The 13,583-nt window shown below is 42.1% G+C and overlaps 1 protein-coding gene across 2 annotated transcripts in view; it reads left to right on the top strand.

Moving 5' to 3' along the window:
- Positions 1-13,583, top strand: part of GAB2 (GRB2 associated binding protein 2) — a 167,882-nt gene that overhangs the window by 138,584 nt on the left and 15,715 nt on the right. For both annotated transcript variants that reach the window (XR_008529377.1, XM_054576333.1), the window contains exon 3: positions 8,013-8,253. Coding sequence is in view for 1 of the 2 variants with exons in the window: in XM_054576333.1 (XP_054432308.1) it covers positions 8,013-8,253 (241 nt within the window). In the remaining variant the exon portion in view is untranslated. The remainder of the gene's footprint in view (positions 1-8,012; positions 8,254-13,583) is intronic.

Here is a 13,583-nt window from a genome sequence, read left to right as displayed (position 1 = left end):
TCCCCTGTGCCCTTCACAGAATCGATTTCTACTAAAGTATACTGAGAGATCGTATGCGCCAAGGTCGGGATGTTCTGACCTGCCTCCCAGGGCTCTGAGATGGTGTTATTTCTCAGATCCTTCCTCGGAAGGGGTGGGGAAGCAGAGCCCCTGAAAGGTCCCATGAGGTTTCATGTTACTGCCTGTCTCTGCCTCCCCTTTTTTCTTCCTCTGCTTTATAGTTTTCATAAACACTAGGAGGCTTATATTTTTGAACTTGGAGAATTATTTATACTAGTCTTCAGTAGTTTGATCCAGCAAATGTTTGTTTACCATGCAAATGCGAGTAGCATTGTAAACTCATAGCAAAATTACAGTCCTTTCAGCCCGTGTCCTGGTGATCGGATCTCCTGATTTAACTGGCCAGCCCCAACCCTGCGTTGTGAAGACTACATCGTCAGTCACACTGACACTTCTTTCTTTTGGTACTGTAGAAGGACCCCCAACCTAGGAGACCTCAATTTGAGTTCTAGGGTTCACGTCTGACCTGCTGCACTGTGTGACCTTGGACAGGTAGCCTCACCTTTCTGGGCTGCAGTTTCTCCAACTGCAGATGAGAGTTTTGGGGGGTTGGGGAGAGCAGCAGTGATAAATGAGCAATTGTTCTCTGGGGTCTTTTCCAATTGCCATATTATGTGATTTATTCTGTAAAGTGAGGTCATTTTGCATTTGGCCTTAAATGTACGAATAACTCCTATAATGGTGATGTGTGCCAGAGGATTTAGGGGCATTTTTCCCTCTTAAATAATTTCAGGCCTGTGACTGTGAGTTAAAATGACCTGGAGCTATTGATACAACCTTCCCCTCAGCACTTGTCTCCTTGCTTTTGTTTTTAGAATTTTCCACCTTTCTGATCCTTGTTTTTCAATTAGCTTTCTACAAGAACCACTCACCCCACAGAATCCTGTACCTACACTGTTTAAAATACTATTTCATCAATTATCTTCTCCCCGTTAGAACCCTCCGAATTTTACACCATTCCACTCCTGGAAATAAACCATTGAATGAACAGGTGCCAAGCCAACAACCCTTTATTGAGCGTTTCATAATTACTGTTTACCCATGTTTCATCTCATCAGCTCCTCAAAAGAACCCTGTGAGGTGGGTGTTCTCTTTGTCATTTCACAGCACGGAAATGAGTTACAAAGAGATTAAAATTCTTTCCCGAGGCCTCGTGGTAAATAGTTTCAGAACCTGGACTCCCATGTGTCTGAACCCACATCAGGGCTCTTTCTGTTACACCATATTCCTTTGGAGTTGGCCGTAAAGGGCCAGCGAGAACATGGATGGTTCCAATTTAAAACTTTGATGATGCAGAGAAAAATTTTTGGAAGACTCTGGTCTTTCATTTGGCATTCAGAGCTCACTTTGCCCTTGATATTTCAGTTGACACTAACCCTTCTACCTCTTCCATGGACTGAAGAACCAGAGGTTGTTAAACGTGACACCAGTGGATCTTAATCTAAATTTCTGCGTAAACATGACTCATTTGGTCTTTTGTGGAGCTGCTCTTATAGGTTTCCCAAAGATGACTTTGATGTGTGTCCTGGGCCTAATGTAAGTCCTTCCTTTTACAAATAGAGAAAATAGAGGCCCATGAAGGTAAAATGGCAGTCGGGGTCACTCAGCCAGCTGACAGCGGAACCATGCCTTAGGCCCTCATTCTGTTATACAACTCTGTCTCCCAGAAGGCCAGTACCAACCCTCATGGGCATCTTGTGGGAATTCTTCTCCACACAAGTGAAAAGAATTGGCTTTGAAGATGGCGAGACCTGTTTCAGATCTAAACGCTGCCATTTTCTAGCTGTGTGACTTCAGAGCTCATTATAACATCTCTGAGCTTCAATCCCCACCCCCTTTTTTTGAGCTTTGGTTTCTTTACACAAAAATTAAATAAATAAATAAATAGAAGTGATGCTATCCAGTGCTTATGGGGTAGACTGGAGATACATAGTGGATGCTTAGTAAATGGCAGCTGTGATTATTATAGTCAGTATTGTACTTTTTGGTCTTACTCGTTCTTCATATAACATCTACAAAGAGTATAGCTGTGACTAAAACAGTGAGAGCAATTACCTTCCAAGCATCCACTCTAGCTTAGAAAGAAACTCCATTCCTCTTGGCCAATTTCAAGGCCTCAACTTGTTCCATACATACTACAAGAATAGGAGCAGTAAGAGTGGTGGGGTACTATGCTTAATGCTTTGCATAAATGATCTCCAGTCCTTGCAGCAGCCCAGCAAAGTATGCATGCTCTCTGTTGAACAACGGAGGGTCAAAGAGGTTTGTGAAAGATGTCCAAGGCCATGTTGAGAGTGAGCTCAGTTCTGGCTCCAGCATGTGCTTTCTTCCACCACATTATGGGTTCATAGATCCACTGGGGCTTGGGGTGGGGATTTGGGGGGTAAAGGATAAAGATAAAAAGGGCCGTGAGATAAGGGAACCAGTCATTATTTGGCCAGTCATCTTTTCCAGAAAGTCCTACCACCCGCCCCTTTCCTGCTGCTGTTATCACTAGCCGGTTGATGGCTGGGCTGGGCTGGGCTGGGCTGGGCTGGGCTGGGCTGGGCTCCTCTACTGAAATCCTTCAGAGCTTTCCTGTTCTAGAGTTTTGCAAGAAGGTGGGAGGAGTGTTTGTATGCTGGGCAGCCTTCCCAGGGGTGATTGTAGAAAGGAAGGGGAGTGATTTTGTAGGGACCTAAAAAGAAGCCAGGAAGAGGAGGAAAAACAAAACCCTGTTTAAAAGAGAACAAATTGATTCAGGCATTTTCTGGCATTATCTTTAGTCTAGACTTGGAGATAGAAGCCAAGGCCACAAGTCTGGAAACATCCATTTTCTTCTTGCTCTATAACTGACCTTCCCAATGACCTAAGACACATTCCAGCCACATACCAAAACCAGCCCAGCCTCCTTTCATGTTTTCCTCTGTCTGTACAATTCTTTCCTTCCCTCAAGACGTACCCACACAATAAAAACAAATCCTCTGAGCCATTTATACAAGTGAACACCCTTATCTCATTCATCTTTTGCAACAGCCCAGTGAGATAGGCAGGCAGGCAGGCCAGCCTATCCCAACTTGAGACCTGTCCACAGCTAGTCTCCCAGCTAGTGAGTGGCAGAGCCAGAGCTGGATCCTCGGTCTCCCAACTCCTGTGACGCGCACAAGGCCCAGTCACTGAGAGGTGGGATTTCAGACTGCTTGGGTCTTTTCACCCTACACCATGTATTCTTGCTATTTTGTTTTGCTGAAATTCTCATTACCTTGCTCTGATTCCGGGGGAAGCCCAAAACACTGGCGTGGGAGGAGGTATGGGGATTTGAAGGTAGGAAAGGGACAGTGTCTCTTACTCAGTGTATTTTGGTAAGGACTTGGTATTTACTGAGTGTTCAGTTATCTCTTCAAAAAGGAAATAACAACTAAAGGTCAGATGTCTTTAATTAAACTACTGTTATCTCTTGCATATACTAAACACTTCATACTTTGCAAAGGGCTTATGCATGTATATGTGTGTGTTTTCTAAATTCACATACCATGCATGTATCACCCACTTAAAGTATACAAGTCAGTGTTTTTTAGCGTAGTTACAGAGTTGTGCAGCCACTAGCACAATCTAATTTTGGAGCATTTTTATCACCCCCAAAAGAAATCTCATCATACTCATTAGCAATCACTTCCCGGTCTCCATCCTCGCTCACCCCACCCTCGGCAACCACTAATCCCTTTCTCTGACTCTATATATTTACCAATTCTGGGCATTTCATGTAAATGAAATCTAGCTTCTTTTTATTTAGCATAATGTTTCCAAGGTTCATACATGTTATAACATGTATTCATACTTTGTTTTTTTTACTGCTGAATAATATTCCATTGTACAGAACATGACACATTTTGTTTATTGATCAGTTCATAGGCATTTGGGTTGTTTCCACTTTTGGCTGTTATAAATAATGCTATTGTGAACATTTGTGTACAAGTTTTTGTGTGGACACATGTTCATTCTCCTGGGTATATATCTATGAGTGGAATTGCTGGGTCATATAGTAACTCTATGTTTAGCTTTTTGAGGAACTGTCAAACTGTGTGTGTGTGTGTGTGTGTGTGTGTGTGTGTGTGTGTGTGTTTATAAATTCACTGAGCTCTTATTTCCCATACCACAAAATTCACCTATTTCAAGTATACAGCTCAGTGGGGTAGCATGCTCACACAGGGCTGTGCAGCCACCACCACAATCTAATGTTAGAAAGTCTTCATCACCCCGAAAAGGAACATTATACTCATTAGCAGGCACTATGTGTTTCCACTCCCCAGGCAACCACTAGTCTGCTTCCTATCTCTGTGGATTTGCCTAGTCTAGACATTTTACATAAATAAAACCATATAATCTGTAATCTTTTATCACTGGTTTCTTTCACTTAGCATAGTGTTTTAAAGATTCAGCCATGTTGCAGCATGTATCAGTATTCCATTCATTTCTATGGCTGAATAATAATTCAATGTATGGCTATATTGCCATTTTATTTATCTAGTCTCTACCTCTGTCATTACATGGTGTTCTCTTTCTGTGTACCTCTGTGTCTGTTTTCTTATAAAGGCATCAGTCACTGGATTAGGGCCCACCCTAATCCAGAATGACCTCATCTTAACTAATTATATCCTGAACACCCTATTTTCAAATAAGGTCACATTCTAAGATTCCAGATAGACATGAATTTTGGAGGGGGCACTATTCAACCTAGTACAGGCACCAAGGAATAATGACATAAATTCGGGTTGAAATCTTTTAAAGGTGCAAGCAGAAGTGGAATTTTGGCACAGTGTAATGCCAGAACAGCTTTGAAAGAACTTTTCTGATGCTTCAAACCATTATGGAGCTGACTGATTTCGTAGACGTTGCTTCATGCTGGTAGAATGGAATTCCAAGTGTCTGTGGGCCCAACTCATCCTAACCCCTACTTCATCTTCTTAACAGACCTTTAAAAATTCCTTCGATTTTGACCACAAGAAACTAGCATTTCTAGGTTTCTTGTGCCAGGAAAAACCCTTTTATTTATTCAACAGATAGGTATTCAATACTTACTACATTCTAGGCACCAAGGATACAGAAGTGACTAGAACATGTTTTCAGTACTCACAACATGCGGGCTTTCTAGACTCTTAATGCATTTCACCCTTATAACCACCCTATGTCAATTTGTAAATGAGGAAAGCAAGACTCAGAGAGGTGAAGCGACTTCTCTAGGTCTGCAGATAAACGGACTGGGTCACAGACTTGATTCCATAGCCTGAGCTGGAGGCAGAGAGCCCCAGAGGTGAGGACAGCTCACTCCTCTTACACAGACCCACAGCCCAAGCATTCAGCATGGAGGATATATTGGGTGACAAGGCCAGATAAGTAGGTTGTGACAAAATGGCCATTCTTGTCATGCTGGGGAACCTGGACAATGAGGAATCAATGCATGTTATTGAGGGAGTATGACCTACTATGCTATGTACTTCATTTATTTTCCCAGCACACATTTTGGAGCTGAGTCCCATACTGGGATTGATGCTGGAGATAAAGTGTTACAAGAGAGGCAGACTATCTACCCTTACTGAGTTTATGGCCTAATCACTCAGTATGGGGTAATAAGGGAGAGGTCGGTATTTTCCTGAATTTCTCTTTGAAATACAAGGAAGTACTGGTGAGAAACAAGGTTGAAGAAATAAACAGCGAAGTAGTGTTAAAAAGAGAGCTTTGTAAATCATCTTGAGGATCACGGATCCATTGGAGAATTTAAGCGGGGCAGAGATGCAATGGCATGATATGGTTGTTGAGAAACAGGGAAGAGCCACAGGCAGTGTCTAGGTTTCTGGCTTGGAGAACCCATTGGATGGTGATGCTGATGTGCTTCGCTGAGGTGGAGAACACAGGACGAGGTTGAGGAGTTTGGTTTAGATTGTTGAGTTTGACCTGCTTGTGGGACGTGTGAATGGAGATGCCCAGCCGATGGACAGACGCATGACAAAGCCCAGGAGACAGAACTGAGCCAGAGATCAGGACTTGAGTGTTGTCATCACATAAGTGGTAACTGAAGCTCTGAGAGCAGACAGGGTGCCCCAGGAGAGTCTCCTGAATGAGAGTGAAGCTAGAGCAGGGTCTTGGGAAAAAAACCTGAAGACGGAAGAGGCTCATTGAAGAGGTGGGCTGAGGAAGAGGAGTCCAAAAAGACCACGGCGACTGTAGAATTGCAGCAGAGGTCTTCCCTTAGCGCCTTCCTGGCATCTTCTCAGGCAGCCACTGGTGGTCATCCCTGGCACCGTGGCTACTCCATCCCCGAGCATGCGCCCTCTCTCCTCTGCCACTGGAGAGCTCATCTTGCAAATCGAATGGAGTCATGAAGCCACTGATTCTGTGAACACATGTCCAGCTCAGTATGAGACCTGTAATGGGAACTCATTTTGGAGGTCAATACAGCTGTCAGTGGGACAGTGTTTCCCCAAAGGCCCATGGCTTTTCCCGTTGTACACTGGCACAGTTGTCCTGCCTGGCATCCGAAATGACTGGAGAGTAATTAAGGCTGCAGAGCTCCAGTGAGCTGGTGATTCTGCCTCGGGCCTTGAGAAGGGTACAGGCTAAGATAGGTCAGATAACAGGCAATGGAAACAGAACTATGTCCCCTCTGAAATGATTTGAATAGCCCTAGAAAGCGACCATCCAGATCACTAAAATGTTATCCCCTACTAGTCTCATGTCACCAGAGATTACATCTTTAAACTTTTACTTCTTTAGCACAAAAAAAATCACTGTTGGAAATATTAGATGCTGAATGAATATGTTTGCCTATTCTGCAAACACAGACTGAAAGCTTTTCCATCTACCTAGCCTTTATTAGGTAAGTGCTAAGACTGTAATGACACCAGTCTCTGTTCTTAGAAACCCGTGGGCTAGGCAAGGAAGCAGAGTGATAGTGGATATAATGAAACATGGGCCAAGTGCTCTTGGCACCCTGAACAATGAATGACCAAGTCCAGGAAGGTTTCAGAGAGAATGTGATATCCATTTTGGGTCTCATCTGAGTGCCAGGAGAATAGACATGAAACCCATGTGGAAGGACTAGCATAAGCCAGAATGAAGAATCGTAAAAGGAGCTGGTACGTTCAGGGACTGATGAAGCTTCCATATGCCTTAAGTATGGGAGGAGTGAAGCAGGAAATGGGTCAGACTGTGAAAGGCCTTGTATGTTATGCTTAGAATTTAAACCAAGCTTAGAGAGCCAGCCAAACGAATACCCTTTGGCTTGGGGTGTAGCACTCAGAGTTATTATGTCTTTAATACCTCGCTTCCTTTCTAACACAACAGGCTAGACTTTAAGATAAGAGTTAAGAAAAAAAAAAGATGACTAGACAGACAGTGGTAGGTACAAGATTTGGGGAATGGGAGACACTGCCATCCTCAGAGGACTGGAAAGGGCAGGCCGCAGGAACTGGGACGAGTCTTCAGGGACAGCTCCAAATACATTTGTGCTTTTATCATTAATGTAGTAAGGCACAGCCCAGAGTCTCAATTAATGGGTGTTCAAGAAGCAAAGCTCCATTTAACAAAGCAGCCTTAGCTTTGAGGGAGGTGATGCCAGCAGAAGCCTGCGAAGAGGAGGAGGGCGGAAGTGCTCCCTGCTCCAGAGAGCCCGCCTCAGGCGCCTGGACCGCGGGGAGCCTTAGCTCCGGGCAGCAGGCAGCGGCGCAGTGCTGCCCCAGCTGTGATAGAGGGTGGCTTCCAGGTGACTCCGGGAGCAGTGCAGAGGCACAGAGCATCCCCCCTCAACCAAGGCGGCCCGCAGGCCACAGCCCTCCTCTGGAGTGCGGGAGGGAGAAAATGCTGCTGCGGGGCCGTCACCTCTGCTCCTCATGGTTTTCTTCCTCTGATGACCCACTTTGGGAAAAGGGCACCTTTCTTTCCTGTTTCATTCACAGAGTCTTTTCTCCTTTTCACAGACGCCCTGAGAAACATTTCAGCCAGTCATGGTCCCCGTTCCTCTCCAGCGGAGCTCAGCAGCTCCAATCAGCACCTTCTCCGAGAACGAAAATCCTCAGCCCCATCGCACTCCAGTCAGCCCACCTTGTTCACATTCGAACCCCCCGGGTCGAACCACATGCAGCCCCCCTTGTCCACCAGTGCGCCTCAGGAGTATGTCTACTTGCACCAGTGCATAAGCCGGAGAGCAGAAAACGCCAGGTAGGAGACTGCGGTGATCGGTCACACGGCCTAGTGCTTTTCAGTCTCTGCTGTTTCATTTTAAAGACAAGGGAGTACATTATAGCTTTTCAGGTGATAAAATATATACTTATAATATATAACATTTTCCTGCTTAGGCAACCATCACATTTCATTGGTATCATCTATATTGCTATACAGTGATCATTGCATTCCAGAGAAACCTCCCATTGTCAAAAATCATGCTATAAAAATCATGCTATTAAATTTAATTTTGGGGAAAAAAAGTCCTGTAGGGCTAGAGTTTCAGAATTGAAAAAGATAAGCAATTTACTCGTTAGCTTTAAGAAGAGAGCCGTAAAGCTTTAACGTTATTGAACGATACATATCTTTTTTTTTTCTGTAGAGCTGCACTGTTCTATGTGGTAGCCAGTGTCCACATGTGGCTAATGAAGTTTAATTAATTAAAATTGAATGAAATTTAAAATTAAGTTCCTCAGTTGCACTAGCCACACTCCAAGTACTCAGTAGCCACATGTGGCTACCATACTGGATAATACAGTATAAAACTTCATCATCACAGGAAATTCTACAGCCAAGGACTCCCGGTTCTAGAATAATGGTCTTTGTTTTCCTAACACTGCCAGCTCTCTCACAGGTGCGGGGCCTGTGCATATTTTTATTACCTTTTATTTCCACCGTTAGGATAAACAAAAGCACAGAGCTGAAGAGCTTTGCCAGAGCTAGCTCCCAACTGCTACCATGGCCAGCAGATTACAAATCATGTTCTTTAATTAATTTATTTATAAATATCTCATTTGTGCTATGAAAATTAAGGCAATTAGAGGACTGGCTGTTTTAATATATCACTTCACAGACTCTCTTCAGGCAAAACCTCACTTGAACCAGTCAAACACACTGAGAGAGCCAGTACAGATCATTTCTCTCCAGTTCACACAGGAAGAGCTTACAACCAGGAAATACCAGAGGTAGGACTAGAACCCAGGTCTTCTCATATCTGGTCCTGTAATTTTTTCTCTACCCCATGCTACGTTGTTTCTGGTTTTCTGAGTCATTTACCCAACAAAGGCTCCCAACACTCAGACTTAGTGATACCCCAAATACCATTTGATTCATTTGTTTGTGAACTTTCCCTGGTTCAGCCTCTGTCAGCTTACACACACAGAGCTGAGTTCTAAAAAGGTGGAATGAATTAACCAAGATCACTGAATTAGCTAATGGCAAAACCGTAAACACCACCCGATTCCTTCTGAATCGCAGACCAGAGACAGGCAGTGTGCTGTAACGAAAAGTAGATTGCAGGCTTTGGAGTCAGTCAAACATGGGTTCAAATTCAAGTTCTGCCACTGTCCTTGTGATCTTGGGCCACTTAGTTAACCTTCTTGACCTTCAACCACCTCATCTGCTGAATGGAAATAACTGATTCAAAAGCTTACTAATGAATGTAAAAGACAAAGCATACCTAAAGTACCCAGGAGTAGAGGCTCAGTACCTATAACCTGCTGCTCTCCTGTGCCCCATACCCTCCTACTATGTGGATGATTTCCCAGGAGTAGAGAATGTGCAAGAGTTCTTACAGTCATAGTTCTAGTGAAAGATGAAGAGCTTTACATGAATGGCTCTCAGACTTTAATGTGCCTATGAAATATTCGAGGATCTTGTTGAAATCCTGATTCTGGCTGAGTGGGCCTGGGGTGGGTCCTGAGATCCTGCCTTTCTGCTAAACTGCATACGATGCCATTCAGATGGTCTGCTCCTAGTTCCCACTTTAAATAGAAGACCTTATATAATAATAACAGCTACCACCACTTCCAGTCCCGTGATACTGCTAAAGCACAGAGAACAAATATATAAATGTCTCTGCTTGAATTAGCACTTAGGACCCACTATCTGCACCCGAACCTCCTCTGCAAAACCACTCTTAATCTTCCTGGCTGGAATTCATTTCTCCTCTGAATTCCCATAACAGTTTTTGATTATCTCTCTCACAGCACTTGGAACTTTCTGTCTCATATTATGGATTTTTATATTCATATGTTACTGCTCGTTGAAGACCCAGGGCACCTAGTAGGCTCATAATAAATATTTGAACAAAACTGTGTTTTGGAGAAAACATAGTAAAGGTGATAGAACTTATTCACAGTTGGGGAAGCACCTTTATTGTGGGGCCTTGGCTAGAATGGGCTTTTTTGTGTCTTTGTTTTCACTTAATGTGGTTATTGGAGCAAGAGGGTGATGAGCAGGCTCTCAGGGAGAATTTGGAAAAAACAAGTTCAAACATTTTTGCAGAATTTCAAGGGGGGCGGGAGGGTGGAAAGGAAGTGTTCTTCAGCCCAGAAAGACCATGAAGTTTCTGGTAGTAGTGGAGTAACTTGTTTGATAGTAAACATACTGTAACAATTATAAACTCTGGACAGAACACATAGACACACAAAACTGTTTGAAAGCATTTAATAGCAATCAAAAAGCAGGCAGAAACTGAAGAATATTTGACTTTTAAAGAAAGGACCTGCAATGACTGAATCCAACTTTCATGGCTTTTCCTATGAAGGAAATTTCTAGAAAGGTATCATCCAAAATATTTAGTATACAATGAGAAATTGTTAGACACGTAAAGAAACTGTGAAAGTTGACCCATAATTGAGAGAACGCAGTTCATAGAAGCAAACCAAAGTAAACCTAAATTTTGGAGCTAACATACAAAGACTTTAAATTATTGTGCTTATTACTATAATCTATCTGGTGGGGACTGATAATGAGGGAAGAGATTGTTTCATCTAGGAGAGAGAGAGAAACTCTAAAAAAAAATTTAGGAGTTCCAGTGCTAAGTGTGGGACAGTCCCAAACCAACACAGCAAAGACTTTGTAAACTAAGCTGAGATTTGTGCTACCAAACGCAGAAAGAGAGTGAAAACGGGCAGTCTGAGCGTAACCAAGTTGACTGCCTGCAAAAACAAAATCATCCACATTCTCCAGGGGATTATGACAGAACCCAGGGTCTAGACAACATAAGATCACAACAGTTAGGACATAATTCAAAATTTCTCAGCATACAGAGAATCATCAAAATGTAACCAGTCTCAACGGAGAGCACAGATGTCAAGCCCAGCGTAATCCCAGATGTTGCAACTACCAGACACAGATTTAAAAGCCTGTATTATAACAATATTCCATGTGATAAAAGAAAACACACTTTATATTAATGGAAAGGAAAAAAACCACTTTCAACCCAGAAGTTTATATGCTGCAAGCGTATCCTTCAGAAATGAAAACAAAATTGACACATTTTCAGTTGAAAGAAAAAGAAGAGAATTTCCAGGAGATCTGATTTTTTTAAATGATAAGGAAATTTTTCAGGCTGAAGCAAGATAGTACTAAAAAGAAACTAAGATCTTCAGGAGTGAGGAAAATAGCAAAAATAGTAAATATCTGCATAATTACAAAAGGCTATTTTCCCCTCCTGAGTTCTTTGTTAGTATATATAGATGAGTGTTGAAAGCAAATCTTAAACATTGTCTAGTGAGGTTTTCACATGGTTTTATTTCTCTTCAGCCTGAAGAGCTCCCTTTACCATTTCTTGCCATTTAATTCCCCTCATGACATATTTTCCCAATTTTTATTTTTCTGGAAGTATCTTTATTTCACCATCATTTGAGAGAGACTTTTGATGGGTATAAAATTCAGAGATGATGGTTTTTTCTTACATCATTGTAAAGGATGCCATGCTTTTAGTCTTCCGACCTTTATTGTTTCTGATGAGAGGTCAGCTGCTATTTTTATTTTAATTTTTCTATATGTAATGTTGTTTGACAAAGATGCCAATAGGGAAATGAAGTCTTTTCAACAAATGATGCTGGAAGAGCTGATTATCTGTATAGGAATAAAAAAAAAAAAAAAAAACCTCTTACATCATGTCACACTACTCAAAACTTAACTCAAATGGCCCTGTCTGGTGTGATTCAGTTGGTTATAGCATTGTTCCATAACCAAAGGGCTGTGAGTTTGATTTCCAGTCAGGGCACCTACCTAGGTTGCAGGTTCGGTCCCTGGTCCCGGTGCATAAAACCCCCAGTCCAGACATATACAGGAGGCAATCAGTTGATGCTTCTCTCTTGCATTGATGTTTCTCTCTCTGTGTTCTCTTCTCCCTTCCTCTCTTTCTAAAAGCAATGAAAAAAAATGTCCTGAATGAAAATTAAAAAACAAGTTAATGCAAATGTATCAGAGACCTAAATGTAAAGTTTGATACAATGAAACTTCTAGAAGAAAACATCTCTGTGATCTTGGGGTACACAGAGATTTTTATATAGGATGCAAAAAGCATAAATCATAAAAGAAAAATTTGATAAAGTAGTTTTTATCAAAATTAAAACTTTTGTTCTTCAAAAGAACTCCATAAGAAAACAAAATGGCAAGTCATAAAATGTGAGAAAATATTCAAAGCATGTATATCTGATGAAAGATTTATTTCTAGACTATATAAAGAACTATTACAACTCAGTAGAAGACAAACAACCCAATTTTTTTAAGAGGGCAAATATTTGAACAGGCATTTCACAAAAAAGATACAGGAATGGACAATAAGCACAAGAAAAAATGCTGAATAATCAAGAAAATGCAAATTAAAACCTAGAAGCGGTTTTGCTTCATCTCTACTGGAATGAATAAAATAAAAAAGACTAGCAGCGCCAAGCGCTGGCAAGAATGTGGGTGGGCTTGAGTCCTACACTGCTTCTGACAACCACATTACATACTAAGTGCTCTAGAAAAAAAGGAATAAGGCTTTATGGTTTACAAAACACTTTTACCTTTGTTATCTCATTGATCTCCAAAATCAACCCATAAGGTTCCCTTTGAGTAGGGACTTTGAAGAGAGAACCAGCTCATTCATTGCTGTCAAGAAAAGATATAAATATGCCGGACTGGCTATGGCCTGTGTGGCTTGGTTGGTTGGCGTTGTACTACAAAACGAAAAGTTCGCTGGTTCAGTTCCTGGGGTCAGCACATGTATGTGCCTGGGTTGCGAGACAGTCCCCAGTTGGGGCGCATGAGCAAGGCGACCAATCGATGTTTCTCTCATACATCGATGTTTCACTCCCTCTTTCTCCCTCCGCTCCCCTCCCTTCTCTTTAAAAATAAATAAATAAAGTCTTCTACAAATATATGCCTGATTGGACTACTGTAGGCAAATCATATGTATGAGGCTAAGAATGCCGGCCTTCTCTCTATTCCTTTTTATATTTATGGGGGAACCCAATCTACAGTTACAATAAATTAAGCACATGAGAGAGAAAACCATGACTTACTCATCATTACTTTTATTACAGTAC

Source organism: Pteronotus mesoamericanus, unplaced genomic scaffold (assembly GCF_021234165.1).
Source record: "Pteronotus mesoamericanus isolate MK-2021 breed Mesoamerican mustached bat unplaced genomic scaffold, CSHL_Meso_final contig_33, whole genome shotgun sequence".
In the NCBI taxonomy this organism is placed as follows: Eukaryota; Metazoa; Chordata; class Mammalia; order Chiroptera; family Mormoopidae; genus Pteronotus; species Pteronotus mesoamericanus.
This window is presented reverse-complemented; position numbering and strand designations above follow the sequence as displayed.